This window comes from Crocuta crocuta, unplaced genomic scaffold (assembly GCF_008692635.1).
Source record: "Crocuta crocuta isolate KB4526 unplaced genomic scaffold, BGI_CrCroc_1.0 scaffold258, whole genome shotgun sequence".
Lineage (NCBI taxonomy): Eukaryota > Metazoa > Chordata > Mammalia > Carnivora > Hyaenidae > Crocuta > Crocuta crocuta.
In genome coordinates, this window is record NW_027532842.1 from 4,469,261 (window position 1) to 4,490,581 (window position 21,321).

At 39.9% G+C, this 21,321-nt stretch overlaps 1 protein-coding gene across 1 annotated transcript in view; it reads left to right on the forward strand.

Annotated features, from left to right (window-relative positions):
* The window catches only part of LOC144216133 (phospholipid-transporting ATPase IB-like), a 194,503-nt gene that overhangs the window by 90,111 nt on the left and 83,071 nt on the right, over window positions 1–21,321 (forward strand). Inside the window, exons 23-25 of the mRNA XM_077745421.1 lie at window positions 1,238–1,376; window positions 7,688–7,752; window positions 16,856–17,028. Of these exons, the coding sequence (XP_077601547.1) occupies window positions 1,238–1,376; window positions 7,688–7,752; window positions 16,856–17,028 (377 nt within the window). The remainder of the gene's footprint in view (window positions 1–1,237; window positions 1,377–7,687; window positions 7,753–16,855; window positions 17,029–21,321) is intronic.

The window sequence follows — 21,321 nt, forward strand, 5'->3', positions numbered from 1 at the left end:
TCCTAGTTAGCCGAGTGTTTTTATCATGAAAAAGTTTAAAGCACTCTTTTAAAATTCCATGTTTGATACCTGGAAACATAAATCATTACTGAAAATACTTTTTGCTAGTTGTGGGAAATTTTACATTAAAATCCAAAGTTTCAATATAGAAATACCTTGAAAGTATTACAGTAGAAATGGGGACAAAAACAGAATGAAAATAAAGAATATCTAATAGGATTAATATGACTTGAGTGTTTAGCACTTAAAAATTCAGCTGTCATTGAGAAGACTAAAAATTATTTCAATTCTAATTATCAGCACAGAATCAGCTTGTTTTATATCTTAATTCACTTTAACAACTAATAGCAGTGTAAAAATCCCCTGAACCTTTATATTGTGCTGGCTTCTGGGAAATAATTTATGCTTTACATAAATCTCTTTATCTGCCGTTGAACTTCTGTTTGAATCTCTACAGTGACAGGGAAATAATTCACAGTAGAAACAAAAACTATAAACCATTTGGTGCTAAGAAACTTGTGAAGAAAATTATGAAATTGTTTATAAGGACTTCTACCAGTGGATGGGTGTATGCAATATATGAGAAACTCCAGTATAATAAATGTGGCACTTCTCCTCAAAGTAATTTATGAACTTAATGTAATACAGGAAATAATATAGGAAATGCATAAAACTCCCAAAAGGATTTTTACAAACTTTACCAGTTTGTTCTAAAATTCATACAGGAATAGAAGACAGAATGATCATGATAATTTTTGAAGAATAATGAAGGAAGAGGGCTTACCTATCTATATCTAATTTCCTAATTATAATCTGTTAGATATTATTCTACTCGCTTTCTAAACGGTAACTGTCTCAATAATTCTATGAGTTGTTTCCCCTCACTCCTACTTTTTCAGTTATAGATGAAGAAATGAAGGCATGGAAATTTAAGTAATGTGCATGTGATCACTTGTGATTATAACTTGTAGGAACTGGTAGAGTTAGGGCCTGGATCCATGAGTCTATGCTTTTAACTATCATGCTACCCTGTCTCATGTTGTAGCAAAATAGGGATGGACAAATAGACCATGGAAGAAACTAGAAAAAAAGTATATATGTGTGTGTACGGGTATGGGACTTCACATAATAAGGCGAATGCATATCTTTTGTCAAAATTTGCCCAATTCATTCTATCTTAAACTGTTTTTTAATCTTAACTAGTAATAAAAAAAATCTCTTTCAAAAAAATATCTAGAATTTTCTGCTGCTTGGCGCCACAGCCATTGAAGATCACCTTCAAGCACGCGTTCCAGAAACGATAACAACTCTACTGAAAGCAAACATAAAAATATGGGTCCTGACAGGAGATAAACAAGAAACTGCAATTAACATAGGTAATTGGTATAAAATTTTTACAAAGCTGGTTGAACAGGTATTCTAAATATATCCTAGTATCCATAGAATGAATGATTGAGCTTCCTTCAGGTATTCGTTTTATATGTCTGTGGGAAAAATGGAGTGCAATGGAACCTTGGCATCACATGGCCAAAAATTTAAACAAACTAAGCAATGCAAACTGTTGTGTCTCCTTCACATCATTGAAATAGAGACTGCAGAAGGCTTACATGAGTAATGTGTAGTTTCTTCCTTTCCTTGGAATCCTGAAGTTCTGGCATATTTTCCCTATAATGTATATACCTCTCTTTGTATTATATATGTTTATTCATAAGTATTTTGATTATTAGAATATTCAGTTATTTTCCCCCCAAGCTCCAATGTCACTTTTTTTGGCCCCTTTTCCCCTTAACTTTCCTGTATGAATGACTGTGTCTTAGGCTTGAGGCATGCAGAATAGGAGTCGAGAAATTAACTGTTAGCTCTGCATATTCAAATTTCACTGGTGACAAGGAATTGAAAGTATTAGTTTTTTTCATAATCATCATGGTAGCCGGCTCTGTTTAGATTAACATGTATGATAAAATGAGTCTGTGTGCACCAGCTGCCCTTTCAATATTGCCTCCACTCATGTGTTCATTCTACATTTATTCATTCAATGAATATTGAATCCTTGCTAGATACCAGGAAAACCTAGGAGCTGGGAATGAGAACTTGAGCAATACTCTCTGTCCTCATGAAATGTATATACAAGTAGAGAAGATAAAATTAAGAAGCAACTCACTGTGTTTTATGATATTACAGTCAGCGCTAAGAATCAAAACAAAGAAAGGCATAGCAAGAGGTAGGGAAGGTAATTAGATGGATGGAACACCTGTTAAGGAGGCGACTTTCGAAGCAGGAACCAAATGGAAAGAGGGCGCAAGGATGAGTGTTCCCAGCAAGGAGAAGAGTGAGCACAGGGGCCCTGATGGGGCATGTGCGATATCCGAGGAAAAGTCAGAAGGCCAGTGTGGCGGAGGACTGGGGATAAAGCAGAGAACTTGGGAGATGAGAGCTTGTCAGGCTGCAGCAGGAAGTGCATACAGTTTCAGGCAGGAGAGTAAGATGATCTGATTCGTGTTTTAACACTATCTATCGGCTACCGTGTGGAGACTCGACTGAATGAAGTCAGGAGATCAGGTAGGAAGCCTTTGTAGAAGTCTAGACAAAAGACGATGGTGACTTGCACGAGGGTGTGATGGGGAGGGTGAGGGAGGGACTATGTTTGGGGTACACTTGGTAGGTTGGTCTGTCAGCCCTCACTGATGGGGGTGCAGTGGGTACAGAGGAGTCTTTCAAAGAGTTTTGCTGTGCAGGCGAGCAGAGAAATAGGGTGTAGCTGGAAGGGAACACGGAGTCAATGAAGGCTTGGTTATCTTTGAAGATCTGCTTACCATCTCTAAAACATCAACTTCTTGTCTATAAAATGGGGTAATAATAGTTTTAGCCTCATAGGGCTGTTGTGAGGATGCCCTGAGGTAATCTCTGTGAAGACCTTCGCTTGAGGTGCGGCATTTACGTGTCCTTCATGAATGCTAGATATTAATGTAATTTAAGGACTCAGAGGACATGTAGTCACTCATTTATCCACCTGGCAAATATCTGAGGACGTACTATGCATATGCAGCTCTCCCGTATTTTGGCGTTCGTGTGACTTGCTGTGTTTCTTGATAACCGTGAACTCAGTGACTACAGTAACTTAGTGTATATCCTGCGAAGGGGCTCCGCTGAGCCGGCATCACAAAGGAGAAGAGCTGCTCTCTTACTGTCTTCCTAGATTGCACCCAATCATTCTTTCCATACCCACAACCTAAAAATTGTTTGTTTTTCTTGAGCCTTCCACCGTGTCCTCAGCTCGGGACTGAAACGCTACCTAGATGAGACACAGCCATTGGTGTTAGGAGGGGAGTTTTTATCCTTATGGAACGAAACTTATTTTTTCTTAGCAGTCTATAACTCACTTGAAGGATTCTTTGCTCAGAATAACTGGATTCTTAGAAAACTGCCATATTAAAATGCATCCATTCAAAAAAATGGTTAGTAACTCTTGGTGGACTTGAAGGAAGAAAGGAGACAAACTCTCTAGTTTCTCAAAGCAGGGCTTGCAAACATCGGGAAGAATCAGGCAGGACACGATGGGGGGCAGCACACACGGGTCGGAGGGGGAAGTCCACGGGGAGGGCGCTGGCCCCACCAGGGACGGGCAGAGCATTCTTGCCTTTCAGAAACGAGTGGCTGATGTTGGCACAGGTTTTTTGTTTTTAAAAGATAATCACGAATTTTGTATTTTGATAAGAAATACCTTGACGCGTAGATGTTGGCTCAAATGTCTAAACCTTTGTAAGGGCAAAGCAAAGCATGTCTGTTGCCTGAATGCAGCCTCCGGTCCCCTGGTGCCTTTTGAGTGCTGGGTCCCAGACTGAATTTTATGGTCATCCCTTCGAGGCTACGCGGGCAGAGTCCAGCTAAAAGTGGAGTCCGCGAACTTTGATATAAACCGAAGCCTGGGCTGCTGACATAATTTGTTTTCTGAGAGGCTCTCTGGGCCCATTTTCTTTTCCAAGAAAAGCAACAGCCTTTGGTTAGAGGGCCCTCCTTGTACTTTTGTGAGTCTGAATGGTTGGGGAACAGTTTCAAAAGGAAAAGATGGAGCTGTGTCGGAGAGCTCACATCGAAGACAGTCTAGAGCAGAGTGGTTTAAAATCACAGACTCTGGAGTCACAGGACCACGTTTTGAGCCTGAATCTTCTGCCTCTGTAGTTATAACCTGATGCTTTTGTGGGCTTTTCTAACCCTCAATTTCCTCATTAATAAAATGGAGATAACCGTGATACCTCCGGTGGTTGTGACGATGAGATGAGATGTGTCTGTATACTTGTTTTTTTTTTAATTTTTAATGTTTTTTTAAAAATTTATTTCTGAGAGAGAGAGCATGGGCAGGGGAGGGTCAGAGAGAGAGGGAGACACAGACTCTGAAACAGGCTCCAGGCTCTGAGCTGTCAGCACAGAGCCCGACGCGGGGCTCGAATCCACGAACCGGGAGATCATGACCTGAGCCGGAGTCGGACGCTCAACCGACTGAGCCCCCCAGGCGCCCTGTACAGTTCTTTCCGAAGTACTGGGCACAGTGAGGGCTTTAAAAATGCTGGCCGCTGCGTTCGTGCGTGTGGAGGCAGCTCTAATTACTGCCGCGCCTCATGGAGCTCAGGTTGGCTAACGGTGTGCGCTTATGAACAGTCTTGGCGCTGGTTCCAAACAAAATTGGAGTAAGGACTTGTCAGGAGGTTTACTCACTGAGGTACTTTCAGGAATCGCTGTGTCAGGATTGGGTTTTGACAGTGGCCACCAGTGAAAAGAAGGGCTCCTGTCACGTTTGTTGTCTGTTTCCTAAGACTATTAGTTCCAGTAACTTCTGAAAGCTTTTTTTAATGTTTATTTATTTTTGAGAGAGAGAGAGCGAGCAAGCGAGCAACCACGGGGGAGGGGCAGAGAGAGAGGGAGACACAGAATCCGAAGCAGCTCCAGGCTCTGAGCTGTCAGCACAGAGCCCGACGCAGGGCTCGAACCATGAGAACTGTGAGATCATGACCTGAGCCGAAGTCGGATGCTTAACCGACCGAGCCACCCAGGCGCCCCCTGAAAGCTTCCTGATAACACAGTTCAACACGATCTGCTGCTTCTTGACCTCAGCGGCATCTATACTACTATATTTGGCTTACTGATATGTTGTGTGTGTGTTTTTCTTTTTTGTGTTAGCTTTGGTTCCTTAGGTTTTAAGAGGCTTCTCATCTGTCTGTCGTAAATCTTCCTTTGCACCCAGTATGATGCTGGGTCCGAGCATACGCATCGATACTTGCATACTGATTTGAATTTTCATCATAATATACGGAGACTTTTTGTTTTATTTTTTTTAATTCAGATACTTTTTGTTTCAAGTTTTTATTTAAATTTGAGTTAGTTAAAATACACCGTTATGTTTGTTTCAGGAGTAGAATTTAGTGGCTCATCTCACATACAACACCCAGTATTCATTACAAGTGCCGTCCTTAGTACCCGTCACCCAGCCAACCTTCCCCTACCCGCCCCCCCTCTGGTAACCTTCAGTTTGTTCTCTCTCATTAAGAGTCTCTTATGGTTTGCCTCCCTCTCTCTCCTTTTCCCCCTCTTCCCCTATTACATATTTTGTTTCTTAAATTCCACATATGAGTGAGATCATATGGTAGTTGTCTCTGACTGACTTGTCTTGTTTAGCATAATACACTCTAGCTCCGTCCATGTCATTACAAATGGCAAGATTTCATTCTTTTTGATGGCTGAGTAGTATTTCATTATATGTATATGTGTACACATGCATATGTATGTCCATGTATATATGTATGTATACATGTATATGTATGTATATATATCACCTCTTCTTTATCGACTCATCTATGCATTCGATGCACTTTTGGGCTTTTCCCATAATTTGGCTATTGTTGATAATGCTGCTATCAACATTGGGTTGCTTGTGTCTCTGAATTGGTATTTTTGTATCCTTTGTGTAAATACCTAAGTGCAGCTGTTGGGTTGTAGGGTAGTTCTATTTGTAACTTTCTGAGGAACCTCTACATGGAGACTTTTTAGCCTTTGTTCATACGGAGCCAGCAGCAGCTTCCTCCTCTTGGGGGCAGCACTGGGACCCACAGGTGGGGGCTGGCGTGTCTGTGTCCGGCACAGCTGTTGATTCTCCAACCTGCATGCTGGCACAGAAGCTGCCAGCGTTAGGCAGTTCGCTCTGTCAGTGACAGATTACAAAATAAAAGTGGACATGTGAGCACTGCAATAAAATGTATCGGGAAATCTTGGGGCACCTGGGTGGCTCAGTCACTTGTGACTTCAGCTCAGGTCACGATCTCACGGTTTCTGGGATCGAGCCCCGCACTGGACTCTCTGCTGCCAGCGCAGAGCCTGCTTCGGAACCTCCGTCCTCTCTCTCTGCCCCTTTCTCACTCTCCCCACCCCCCAGCACCCGGAAATAGAAATAAACATCTAAAAAATGTATCAGGGAATCTTTAGAATTCTTGGAAAAGTTTAGAATCTCTGGTTTTGAGAAACTGCTGTAGCAATGCAAAGCAAATATCCACAAGCTTCAACATGGAAATTAAAGACCACTGCATTCTGTGGGGAAAGAAACCCATTATTTACATAAGAAACATCAGATGAACCAGTAACCGATGAGGAAGATCATTTAAAAATGATTATCTCCTGGGGCACCTGAGGGGCTCAGTCAGTTAAGCATCTGATTCTTGATTTTGGCTCAAGTCATGATCTCAGGGTTCATGGGAGAGCCCCATGTCAGGCTCTGCACTGACAGCATGGAACCTATTTGGGATTCTCTCTCTCTCTCTCTCTCTCTCTCTCTCCCTCTCCCTCTCCCTCTCCCCCTCCCTCTCCCTCCCTCCCTCTCTCTGCCCCTCCCCCACTTATGCCCTCTTTCAAAAATAAATTTAAAAAATTTTAAAGTGATATTGTATAAATTTGTTTAAATATTTTTAATGTTTGTTTATTTTTAAGAAAGAGAGAGAGACAGAGTGTGAACAGGGGAGGGGCAGAGAGAGAGGGAGACACAGAATCCCAAGCAGGCTCCAGGCTCTGAGCTGTCAGCACAGAACCCGACGCAGGGCTCAAACCTGAGAACTGTGAGATCATGACCTGAGCCGAAGTCGGACATTTAACCAACTGAGATACCCAGGTGTCCCCTGAGGTATATAATTTGGTCATTATGTTGAATGTTATTATAAACCTTGGGTGGGCTTATTTCTTCTCATCACAGCTAGGATCTTATTAGTACAGTAGGAATACTATGGTGATATAGTGGCTTGATACAACAGAACTTGGATTCCTCAGGACTTGGAACTGATATAAAGCATGAACTGAATCTGATGTCACAGAGAGAGAATAAAAAGAAAAATCCACAGGCTTTTAAAGGTACAGATTTAGCCGTTAGTTACACGCCCCTTCCCAGCCATTTCTACTGAAGTTGCTGATTACGATAAAAGTGAACCAATGTTTCCATGTTTTCCCTCCACAAGCCCTTGCTCAGTGCTTGTGCTAAACTACTAGACTTTGAACTATTAATAGGACTCTTTCTTATGATGAAGGAAGAAAATAGATTTTTTATTTTTTTATTTTTTTATTTTTTTTGAAAATAGATTTTTTATTAAGAAAATGAACTCATGGGAGGCATCGAGTCTTCAAACATGTGACCTCTTTATTTCTCGCTTTGCAGCTTATTCCTGTAAACTGTTATCAACCCAGATGCCTCGTATTCAACTGAATTCAAAGTCACTTGAGGTACGCGAGTTTTAAAAATTCTGTGTAATACCAGTGCACCCAACTTGTTCCTTGAGCGTTCCCCAGCACCTTAGAATCACAGAAGTTGTCTTGAACCCCCGCTGAAGCCCACTGGAACATCACCTCCGGTACCCACCGCTTGTCTCAGTCTTAGGCTGGTCCTGTATCACCCTTCTTCCCAGCGTCATATCAGACACAGCGCTCAGACCCTTGATTTTTAAAATGGAAAAAATAAGAAGAAAAGAAAAACATGTGCATACAGCGGTCTTTATCAGAAGTTTGAGTGGATAAGATGGCATTTACATTGTAAGAATGAAAGGACTTTGGAATCCAATTTTGAACATCCTTGCCCTTTAAAAGTTAAATGGCTGGGGCACCTGGGTGGCTTAGTCGGTTAAGCGTCCGACTTTTGCTTAGGTCATGATCTCGCGGTTTGTGGGTTCGAGCCCCGCGTCGGGCTCTGTGCTGACTGCCAGCTCGGAGCCTGGAGCCTGTTTCAGTCTGTGACTCCCTCTCTCTCTGACCCTCCCCTGCTCACGCTGTCTCTCTCTCTCCTAGAAATAAATAAAAACATTAAAAAATAAATAAAAGTTAAATGGCCATCGCCCTTTATTTTCTATTAATTTTTTTACTGTATAATTTTCCTACCCATTTTAAAGAATTTTAAATAAATTTTATCTATTCCATTTCAGTCTTTTTCTTCTTCTTTTTTAAAAAAATGTAGTTCTGAGTTTCTGATACATATCATTATTATTCTCCATGAAAAAACTTTAAAAATATTTCTACTGGCAGATCAGCTGACGATGAATTTCCTGGTTTTGTCTTAGAAAGTCTTTATTTCTCTTTCACATTTGCAGGATGATTGCACTGGATATGAAATTCTAGGTTGGTATTTTTTGTTCTTTCAACACTTGCTTCTCAGCTGCGTGGTTTTGGATGAGAGGCCTGCTATTTCTTACTTTCTTCTTCCCTTGTGGCTTCTTTCAATATTTCTTCTTTGCCTTTGATTTTGTGGTTTGAATATGATATGCCTAGGTATAGATTTTTTTTGGTAATTATCTAGCTTGTTTTTTTTTTTTTAATTTTTAATGTTTGTTTTTGAGAGAGCATGAGTTGAGGAGAGGCAGAGTGAGAAAGAGAGAGAGACACAGAATCTGAAGCAGGATGCAGGCTCTGAGATGTTAGCACAGAGCCCGACGCGGGGCTCGAACCCACGGACCACAAGATCATGACCTGAGCTGACGTTGGACGCTTAATTAACTGACTGAGCCACCCAGGCACCCTGATCATGCTTGGTGTTTTCTAAGCTTCCTGGGTCTAGGTTATGTGTTTGCTATTAGTTTGTGTACATTTTTAGTCATTAGCACTTAAAATTTTCTTTCTGTTTTGTTCTCTTACTCTTCTCCTTCTGGAATTCCAATTAGCTGTATGTTAGATCTTTTAAATTGTCCCAGAGTTCTTGAATATTCCATTTGGGATTATTTTTTCTAATTCTTTTTTATCTTTGTATTTCAGTTTGGGAAATTCCTGTTGACATAATTCAAGCCCATTAATTTTTAAACTGTGCTCAGTCTATTGTTGGGCTCAATAAGGGCAATCTTCACTTCTGTTACAGTGTTTTTTATTTCTAGCATTTCATTTTTACTCTTAAGTGTTTCCATCATTCTGCTTATCTTCACCATGTGTTCTTTTATGTTGTCTATTTTTCCATTATAGTCCTTAACATGTTAATCATAGTTTATTTATTTTAAAAAATGTTTGTTTATTTAATTAGAAAGAGTGTGAGTGAAGGAGGGGCAGAGAGATAATGGGAGAGAGAATCCCAAGCAGGTCCTATGTTATCAGCAGAGTCCAGAGCGGGGCTCCATCTCATGAACGGTGAGATCATGACCTGAGCCGAAATCTAGAGTTGGACACTTAACTGACTCAACCACTCAGGAGCCCCAGTCAGAGTTTATTTTGAATTAACGGATACTTCTAAAATCTGTGTTCTCTTCGAATCTCATTCTGATGCTTGCTTCAGCTCTTCAGACCGTGCTCTTTCTTGCCTTTGGGCATGTCTTGTAAATTTTTGTTGTAAGCTGGACATGATGAATCTGGTAAGAGAAATTGAACTCAAGGCCTTTAATGTGAGTTTTATGGTAATCTGGCTATATTTAATGTTTGCTGCAGCTGCACACACGAGAAGTTCCCATTTTTTTTTCCTACAGAAATTCATAAGGGATCACAAGACCCCAAATAGCCAAAGCAATCCTAAGAAAGAAGAACAGAGCCAGAAACCTCGTACTTCCTGATTTCAAAATATATTTACAAAGTTACAATTATTAAAACAGTATGGTACTGACATAAAGGCAGAGACCAATGGGAAAGAGTAGAGCATGCAGAAATAAACCCACATATATGGATTACGAGGATCCCAAGAATGCACGTTGGGGAGAGGAAAGTCCCTTCAAAAAACGGTGTTGGAAAAGCTGGATATTCACATTCAGAAGAGAAAAATTAGATCCTGTCTTAGTCCATTCTGGCTGCTATAATGAAATATCACAGACTGGGTAGCCTATGAACAATAGAGATTTATTTCTCAGAGTTTTGGAAACTAGGAAATCCATAATCAAGGCACCATCAGCATCATGTTCTGGTGAGGGTCATCTTCCTGGTTCATAGCTGGTGACTTCTAAGCTGTGTGAAAGGAGCTCGGGGTCTCTGGAGCCTGTTTCATAAAGCATTAATCTTCATGACTTAGTTACCTCTCAAAGGCCCCACCTCCTAATATCACTGGGCATTAGGATTTGAGCATATGAATTTTGGGGGACACAAACATTCAGACCATAGCAGACTCTCACCTTACACCATACACAAAAATTAAGTCAAAATGGATTAAATACTTAAACAGAGACCTGAAACTGTAAAATCCTAGAAGAAATCATAGGGGAAACCTGCTTGACATTGAACTTGGCAATGATTTCTTGGATATGATACCAAAAGCACAGGTAATAAAAGCAAAAATAGACAAGTAACATCAAACTAAAAATCTTGACTCTATTTTGTTAGGTTTGTCACTAGGTACTTTATGTATTTGGCTATATTGGAACTGGAATTGTGTGTATAGATTAATTTTCCAGTTACTTGCTCCTAAAATACCAAAATAAAGTTTATTTTTTAAAGTTTTTTCTGAGAGAGAGAGAGAGAGAGAGAGAGAATCCCAAGCAGGCTCTGCACTGTTGGCATATAGCCTGATGCGGGACTTGATCTTATGAACTGTGAGGTCATGACCAAAATCAAGAGTCAGGTGCTTAACCATCCAGGTGCTCCACTTCTAAATTCTTGATAGTGATAATTTATATTCTCTTTTTATGGATCAGTATAGTAATGGGTGTACTCATTTTGTTGATCTTTTCAAAGAACCAGATTTTTTATTTTGTTATTTGCTCTATATTTTGTCTGTTTTCAAGATCCTTGATTGTTACTCCTGTCTGTATTACTTACTTCCATCTACTGCTTTTGTGTTTCATCTGTTCTTCAGTCTTTTTGAGGTATATATATACTATATATGTGTATATAGTAACCCTGTCTTTTATTATCTTTATTCTGATGTTTGCTATTACTGGGTGCTTTGCTGGGGAGGTACTGGGAAATTATCTCCCTTCCTGAGTTAAGCAACTCCCAGAGCTAGTAAACAACTTGCCCAGTGAATATGCCTTTCTTATGCAAACCAACCAATCCGGAGCCCACACCCCTACCTCCTCCTTTATCAGGCTTTCACATTCTGGGCCGCTCTGCACTTGCCGGAAGCCCCAGAGCCTACTGACATTATTCAAACTAGTAAAATCCTAAGCCTGCTTACCCTCTCTCACCTGTTCCTGTTTGTGGAAAGCGCAATAAAGGTTCTTGCCCACAGTTTCCTTCTGTTCCCTTTGCCTCCTGACTGAACCCCGTGCCCTCCCATGTATGCCCCGCATCTCCACTGTGTGATCTGCCTCCACATCTTGGGATCTGTGGGTATAACAAATTGTCTTTTCAATGGCAACTGTCTCTTGATCTGTTGGCCTTAACTGTATCTTAAATTTTCTACTAATACACTATATTTTTAAAACAGCATGTTACTGCACAGCAGTACACAGTACTACACATCCTATTGCTGCACAGCAGATTACCACCAATTTAGCAGCTTAAAGCAACATACATATTTTTGTCTGACAGATTTCATGGGTCAGGAATTTGACATGCTTTAGGTGGCTTCTCCGCTCAGTGTCTTAGTAGGCTGTTATCAGGATGTCAGCGGGCTGCATCCTCATCTGGAGTCTCAACCGGGGAAGAAGCCACATTTAAGGTCTCGTAGTTGGTTGGCAGAATTTACTTCCTTGTGTCTGTATGAGGTCCCATCTTCTTGCTCGCTGTCAGCCAGGGACTGTGCTCGGGAACTGGGGTCACTCTTAGGTCTTGGCCTTGTGGCTGTCTCTGCAACATGGCAGTTTACTTCCAGGCCAACAAAAGAACATCTGTTGTGGCTTTGGAGATCTCTGCCCTTTGTCTCTGACCTTTAAAACCTCTTTTGAAAGAGCCTACCAGATGAGGTCAGGCTCGCTCACACTGAAGGGGAATGGATCATAAGGAGCCTGCACTTTGGTGGGTGGGAATCTTAAAATCCTGCCTACCGCGAGGTGAAAAGTTAGGTGATTATTTTTTTGACATATTTTTTATTTATTTCTGAGAGAGAGAGACAGCATGAGCAGGGGAGGGTCAGAGAGAGAGGGAGACAGAATCTGAAACAGGCTCCAGGCTCTGAGCTGTCAGCACAGAGTCCATCGCAGGGCTGGAACCCATGAACTGTGAGATCATGACCTGAGCCGAAGTCGGACGCTTAAGTGAGCCACCCAGGCGCCCTGACATATTTTCTAATTTAAGCACTAAAACCATAATTTTTCTTCTAGCATTGCTTTAGCTGTATTCCATAAATATTAATGTTACATTTTTAATATGGTTATTTCAAAATATCCCATTTTTACTAATTTATTCTTTAACCCCTGTCTTATTTAGAAATGTGTTAAATTTACATATATTTGGCATGTTTCTAGATGTCTTATTGTTCTTTTTAATTTTGGACAAAGGACATATACTTTAATTGGTCTCAATCATTTTAAATCCATTAAGACTTGTTTTATGTTCTAGAATATGGTCTGTTTTGGTAAAATACTATGTGCAGATATCAGTTGAGTCACGAGGGTTGGGGGTACTGTTGTAATAAACTGTCCCCGTTGCATTTCTAGCCATTCTATCAATTTCTGAAAGAATTATTGAAATCTCTTACTGTAATTATGAATTTTATATTTCTCCCTTTTATTGTACCTATTTTTGCTTCATATATTTTGAGGCTCTATTATTAGGAAATATAATTGTTATTTCTTCCTGAAAAATTAACTTTTTAATCATTATGAAATGCTTCTCTTTATTTTTGGTAATATTTTCTCTTCAAGGCTATGTTATCTGATATTAATATATAATTTCAACTTTCTCATTATTTTTAACTCTTCATGGCATATAATAGTGGTGGTATCTTTTCTCATATTTTCCTTTATTTCTCAGTTTAGTTTGCATATACATTCAGGGTTGTGTATAGTCTTTGTACTATTTTTTTTAATTAAAAAGTTTTGTTAATGTTTTATTTATTTTTGAGAGATACAGACAGAGAGTGAGCAAGGGAGGGGCAGAGAGAGAGGGAGACACAGAATCTGAAGCAGGCTCCAGGCTCTGAGCTGGACAGAGCCCAGTTCGGGCTCAAACACACGAACTGTGAGATCATGACCTGAGCTGAGGTCAGATGCTTAACCGACTGAGCCACCCAGCACCCCACTTAGTATCTGTACTATTAATAAGTCTCTTAAGAGTATAATAAATATAGAACAAAATGTTATGTTTTGTCAACTCTTCTACTGTTAAACATTAGATGAAGCCTGAATTATAATTTTTATTTCTCCAAATTATACAGCAAAGGCAACTGAGACATGTATTCAAATTTGTGTTTACAAAGTTTGTGAATATGTTGGTCTTGGTTGTATAAATAATTTGAATTTTCCAGAAGCCAGTCTTGTTAGTGAACCCTCTATTTTACTTACATACTGTGATTTCCATGGTCATCTTGGTACTTTAAGATTTTCTCTTATGTTTTAAGTTCTTGTAAACGCTAGAGGTGTGTCATTTTCAAAACTCATTATTCCTAAATAATCGTTACTTAATTACTGATGCTCTTGCTTTACATGATGAAGCATATCATGCCATTTTCCCACATAATGTGCCGCAGGTGGTGCTGTGGAGGGTTTTACATAATTGATGTTGGCAAATGGCTCAGGTAGTCATGGTCTCGAGCGAACCATGTTGGAGGAATTATCAACCCATTAACATTGGCAGCAGATGGACTGGTAAAGAAAAGCAAACAGTTTAGGAGTGGATGAAAAAAAGACATTAAAACTGATAGCTTTAGCTGCAAGCATTTACGTGTTCCAAGAAACTGTAAACTTGAAAGCAACATATTAATTAGAAAAGCACCAAGTTTCATGTTCATTGATCAAATGAAACAGAAGAGTTATTAATGGATAGGAAAACTTCAATTTTGCCAGATTATTTCGGGGGCAACAAAACACTTACAGTCATTTGATATCACTGAGGGGAAACACAGTCCACTATTTGGAAAAAGTAGAAGTGGAAATGTTTGATATAATATACATACAGTATATATTTTAGTTCTTACGCAGTGTGAAATCAAATTTTAAGTGTCTGAATTTCTTCTGTTTTTAGACCTTCACATTTATATATAGGCCTCTGTAATTTAAGGATTATTAGATTACCTTTTATTTCAGGAAACACAGTTATTTCATTCGAGCAATGAATAATGAAAGCCTCCTGAGAAAAATAGGAAGGAGGATTAAAGTTTTGGTGCTTGATACCTGTTATGCTTTAAAATTGTTCCCCAGGTGCCACATCTTGTTAAAATGTCATTCATGAATATATTTAAGAAAAGTGCAGATCATAAAAATAATCTCTGATTTCTATAGATGACTGAATATAACTGAAAAGTATAGTTAAGCAAAGCAATTAATAGGCTTTTAAATATGATTTAGTATTTTATGGCATTCATTTCACATAGTCAAAGAAATAAAAGAGTTGGCAACAATCAAGAAATCTTCTGGCATACTTATTCACCAATCTTTCAACAGAAAGTGGTAACATGTATATTATTTTTATTTCACTTGTATTTGATGAATACGTTTATCTTTAGCATTAATCTGTATGACTTACAATTTTGTTATGTATTTTCCTTAAAATACCCCACTATCTGAATTTTCTACTCTGCTTCTGGCATGGGGAGTCATTTCTCTAAAATTTTGAGTTTTCAACAGTTTATGTGCATTTTGAAGGAAAGGAAGGGTGGTTGGAGGAAAATAAGCGAAGGGAGGTGACTCCCACATATCTTAAACTGAGCAATGAATCTCTAAAACTTCTTTTTTTAGAAAGCAAGTGGAGACCTTGTTCCTTTTTGTTTTTGTTTGTTTTTGAGAGAGAGTGAGAGACAGACAGAGTGGAAGTGGGGGAGAAGCAGAGAGAGAGAGAGAGGGAGAGAGACAGTATCTGAAACAGACTCCAGGCTCTGAGCTGGCACCACTGAGCCTGAGGAGGGGCTCGAACTCATGAACTGCAACATTATGACCTGAGCCAAAAACAGATGCTTAACCGACTGAGCCACCCAGGCGCCCTCTAAAACTTCTATACTTCTCCCATAGAACCCCGAGACTCCATTTTGTAGAGTTCCCTCCATTATTTTGTTCCCGCCTTTGATATTTTTCTCAAAAATTCTCTGAACTTTCTGGCATGCTCTTTGCACCCACTTGTATTTTCCAGCTGATATGAAGTTTCTTTTTTTTTTTTTTTTAATATTTTTATTTATTTCTAGGAGAGAGAGAGAGAGACAGCGTGAGCAGGGGAGGGTCAGAGAGGGAGATACAGACTCTGAAATAGGCTCCAGGCTCCGAGCTGGCAGTCAGCACAGAGCCCGATGCAGGGCTCGAGCCCACAAACCGCGAGATCATGACCTAAGCAAAAGTCGGACGCTTAACCGACTAAGCCACCTAGGCGCCCCTGATATGAAGTTACTCTTAAATACCTTTCAAAAACCTTTATTGAGATATCCATATCACAAAAAAATTGTTTAATGTATACAATTCAGTCCATTTTAATGTTTTTACAAATACACGCACCTGCCATCACAGTCAACTTTTAGAACACTTTCATCACCTCTAAAAGAATCTCCCTACTCTTTAGTTACCATTTCTCTCATCTTCCTTCCCCCACCCTAAGCCACTAATCTACTTAGATACATCGGTCAGGTTCCCCATAGGCTTCAAACTCTCTAGATTTGCTTAGTCTTGACTTTCATGTGAATTGAATCATAATAACATACAGCCTTTCGTGACTGGCTTCTTTTAGTTACTGTATTTTTAAGGTTCATTCATGGGTAGAATGCATTAATACCTCATAACTTTTTGCTGGCTAAAGAATATTCCATCGTATGGATATTTTTTATCCATTCATCAGGTTGTTTTCACTTCTAGGCAACTGTGAATAGTGCTGCTATAAACAGTCATGTACAAGTTTTGTGTAGACACAGGTTTCCATTTGTCTTCGGTACATATACCTACGAGGGGTGTTGCTGGCTCACCTGGTAAACTTACATTTCCCCATCTGTGGAGCTATCAGACTATTTTCCAAAGTGACTAGATCATTTTACCTTCCTGCCAGCAGTGTTTGAGAGGTGTGGGTTTCTCCAAATCCTGATTAACATTTGCTATCTGACTTTTCGGTTCTAGTTATGCTACGAGGTATAAAGTAGTATCTCACTGTGGTTTCTGTTGGCATTTCACTGGGGATCGATGAGGTCACTCTCCTTTACATGTTACTTACTTTTTCATTTCAGTGAGATATTTGAAGGAGAGAATGAGGTAAAAAGTATGCCTCCATCCACCATCTTGATTCAGAAAGTCTTTTATTTATATACATATTTAGATATAAAATAAGAAAAATAAGATGCCCCCCCTCCCCCACTCTGTTTTAGGCAACACAACAAGCAGTTAATCAGAACTGTCAAGATCTTGGAATCCTGTTAGGGAAAGAAAATGACCTGGCCCTCATCATTGACGGTGAAACACTGAAGTATGCCTTCCATCCTGACATTAAGAGGAACTTCCTCAACTTGGCCCTCTCGTGTAGAGCAGTATTATGTTGTAGGTAAGGATATATTCCCTGTTCTTTTTCCTTCCTGCTATATTTAACATAAATATGTAAAGAAAATGTAGACATAGAAATATGAGCTTTTGCAGAGGCAAAGTTCCTAATTGGTAAAATGTATGCTCAAATTGAAGGGAGACACCTGAGTCTAATCATCAAGCTTAAGATATACTAGAAAGGAGATTATAATTTTTCAGTGATAAATTGTTTGTTGATGTATTGACCAGATGAAAGATGTCTTCAGTAAGAAGATTTTTAAAGTTTATTTTTGAGAGAGAGACAGCATGAGTAGGGGAGGGTCCGAGAGAGAAGGAGACACAGAATCCGAAGCAGGCTTCAGACTCTGAGCTGTCAGCACAGAGCCCGACGTGGGGCTCTGACTCACGAGCCTTAAGATCATGACCTAAGCCAATGTCGGACGCTTAACCTATTGAGCCACCCAGGTGCCCCAAAGATCCTCTATTTATAGCGAGGGGCAAATCTGGAAAAAAAAAATCCACTGAGGTCTAGAGAAAAATGAAGTTATCAGTATTATTGGAAGTCTAAACATGAATTTAAAAAGGCAAATCATGTACAACAAAGATGGATGAAACTAGGAAAATTAAGTAAAGAATAATTGTTCCTTTTTCCTGAATAAAAGTATTAAATGGACCACTTATAAAGACATTCTGATGCTTGGACTTGTAAGTATTAATATAGGCTTGCCCCTCAGTCAATCAGGTTCCTATATGCTTCACGCGTCTCCCTCAGGAGCCCTTTGTTCACGTTTGTTCAGCATCTGCTACAAAAACCCAGCAGCTTCTGTTCCTCATTCCTCTCTCACTTGACATGACTGTAGTTTACCCTTCAGGAGTCTTGGCGACGTCGTCTTCCATCACTTAGAACCGACAGGAATGACAGAAAGCTGAATTCAAATTTGCCTTTGGGCTGAACGAGAATTTATCAGCTCACGTTCCTGAGAATTCTGTAGGTAAAGCTAACTCCAAGGGAAGCAAGCAAATTTGTCAACAGTCAATTCACCAGAATTATTTGTTTCTTTTGGGTATTTAGATTTTATCGAACCATTTTCATTTTGCTTTATAACAGTATTTTAAGGAATGTTCACCGTGTCTCCACCTGAGCTTCCTACTGATGTTGGAGGAAGCAAGGGCCGGACATAGTTGAAGAAGAAGAGTGGAGGGAAACACAAGGCTAAGCTTGCCACAAGGGATGGGCATTCCAGCAGTTGGCTTGCTGTTGGTGGTTTGTCCTAAATCTGCCTTGACTCATGGTTTTTCGGAGGGTTCAAATGGTGTCTCCATTTTGATTCATCTGGGGCAGGCTTTATCCCCAGGATAGATCCCCATTTGGCTGCAAGGGGGGGGGGGGTGTCTGGGAGACCTCGCATCTTCATCTGGCTGCATCCAGAGGACATTTCACATACGCTTTCTCCCAGAAACCGCAGCAAATGGGACACTGTGTTTGGCTCTGAAAGACGCTTGCAGCCAGGAGCCTGGGATGAAACCGGAAGGCCCGTATACATGCTGGTAGCGGTGGAAAAAGCTGTTCTACCCCGAGGTCCAAAGGGATTGGAGGAGGGGAGGAGTCGCTGTGCCTGAAAGGGGAGGGTCCTGGGGGGCGGGCTGCCTCTATAGGAGCAGGGGGCTGGAGCAGACAGTCAGCCCCCCCCCCCGGGGTGGGTCCGGCAGGGAGGAGCAGGGCACTGTCCAGCTTGACCTCACTCTCCTCCCTGCCCAGCTTCCGCAGGGGTCACTCATCAGCCCACCAAGACCCCAACTCTCCATTTTCCATGTCTATGCGGTCCACCGTCCACGTTTCTCCACTTAGTTCCATCATTCCTTTGAGTGTCCCCATCGGGGAAACCGTAAACCTAAGTGAACACAAAACTGAAGTCCGTTGACTGAGGTACATCCTGAACTGAGGAAAACAACTTGGTACGGACCTGGCTGAAACCAGAGGGGGTGCTGGTAGAGAAGGGGGTACAGTCTGTCTCCCACCCTCTTCATGGCTTCAGACTTGTATGACTGGGGTCTTCTGTATACTCTACTAAAATTGCATTAAGAATTTTTGGTCTGTACTCATGAAAGATGTTTGTGGCTTTATCTCAAGTTTTTGAGTGGCTTTGACATCAGGATAATTCTAACCCGATGAACTGATTTGGGAGGTGTTTCTTTGTCCTCCGTTTTCTGCATTTTCTGTGGTATTTGGTATTATTTCTTCCTAAAATGTTTGATAGACTTCACTGTTGATGCCACCTGGATCTGGACTTCGTAGGAAGGCTTTAATGAGTAATTCAATTTATTAACCAAATATTTTCTGCTACTTCTTCAGTTTTATGATTTGTGTCTTTCAAGGAATTTGTCCATTTGATCTGGTTGTCAAATTGTTGGCATGAAGTTTTTCACAATATTCACAATATTTATTTCACAACATTTATTTGTTACTTTTGTGTGATATGTGGTGGTGTTCCTTCCCTTCCTCTTATGTATGATTTACTCTTTTTTTCCTTGATCAGTCTAGTTAGGGCTTTACCAATTTTGCTGATATTTTCAAAAAGCCAACTCCATGATCTGTCCAGTGTTTTATTAACATTCTGATATATGTTTATAATGTATATGTAACATTATATATATAACATATAATTATATAATATATGCATATGATCATAATATACAATGCTATAATATTCTGATATACAATATAATATATACTCATCTGTATTATTTTCTACTTTTATCTTGCTTTGGATTGAAATTATTTTCTTCTCATTCTTTAAGGTAGAAAATTTTACCATTGATGTACATTTAAAAATTTTTCTACTATAAGCATTTCAAGATAAAAATCTTTAAGCATTGATGTAATTTCACTTCACAAATTTTGATATGTTGTGTTTTCATTATCATTCAGTTCAAGGTACAATATTTTCTGTTATTTTTTATTAACTTTTTTTATAGTTTATTATCAAGTTGGTGTCCATATAATACCCAGTGCTCATCTCCACAAGTGCCCTCCTCCATGCCCATCACCCCCTTCCTTCCCCCCACCCCCTTCAGTCCTCAGTTTGTTCTCAGTGAAGTACAATATTTTCTAATTTTGCTTGATTTCCTTTTTGACTCATGGGCTATTTAAAAGTCTTGAATTCTCACACATGTGGGTATTCCCTGTTACTGATTTCTAACTTAAAGCTATTATCAAAGAAAATATTTGGCTGATTTTTTTCCTTCGGTACTTTGTCATTCTCTGGTCTTCTGGCTCCCTTGTTTCTGATGAGAAATTCACAGTGGTGTTACCCTATATGTGATGTGTCATTTTCCTCTTCCTACTTTCCAGATTTCCTCTTTGTTACTGGGTTGTTTTGGGACTCTAATCACATGTATGATTGGATGCTTGAGGTTGATTACAGACATGTGGCACTGCCACTGCATTTTTAATTTCACCTCCTTTCTTTTAGGAGTGCGTATTTTCCATTGATGTAACTTCAAATTCACTACTATCTCAGATCTGATTTTAAGTTATGAAGTGTATTTTTCACTTCATCCCTAGAGTTTCTATTTTTTAATAGTTTCCCTTCTTCTGTTGGGATATCCTGCTTGTTGACTCCTCATTATCACCATTTTCTTTCATTCTCTGAACATATTTTAATTCTGTGAGCATATTTATAACGCTGCTTTGAAGCCTTTGCTAAATCTTACATCAGGTCTATTCTCAGTCAGCTTCTACTGACTGCTTTGTTTACTGTGTACGGAAACAAATACTCTCAAGTTTCTTGGCGTGTCTAGTGATTTTGTTTTATTCAGAGTAAAAGTGGATATGGTAGGAAAATACATTGTGGTATCTCTGGATTCTAATTTATTCTTCTTCTGCATGCTGGTTCGGCGTTTTAGTAACTTGCCTGGACTCAGACTGTGAAATCTGTTTCCCTGTTCATTTGCAGTTACTGATATCTTTTTCTCAGCTGGTTTTTTGTTTTTGTTTTTGTTTTTGCTTTTAAGCCCGTCTTTCTAGCAGTTTCTCCTGTGCCTGCGGACTTTAGTCCTCACCCAGTTACTGAGACAGGTCTGTGTCTACACGAGTCATACCCTTGCTGCTAGGGCCCTACGTTGCTTGGAGGAATGCTTTCAGAGGCATAGCACGTTGAAAGCCTCTCTGGGCTCTTTGCATATCCTTACTTCAGCGGTCAGTTCAGAATATGTGGAAAGTTTATTACCTCAGCCCTCTCGTGATTCTTCTGTTGCCCAATCCCCCTGTTAAATTTCTAGCTGATTTGCTGCCCCCCCCCCCCCCCTCCCCGAC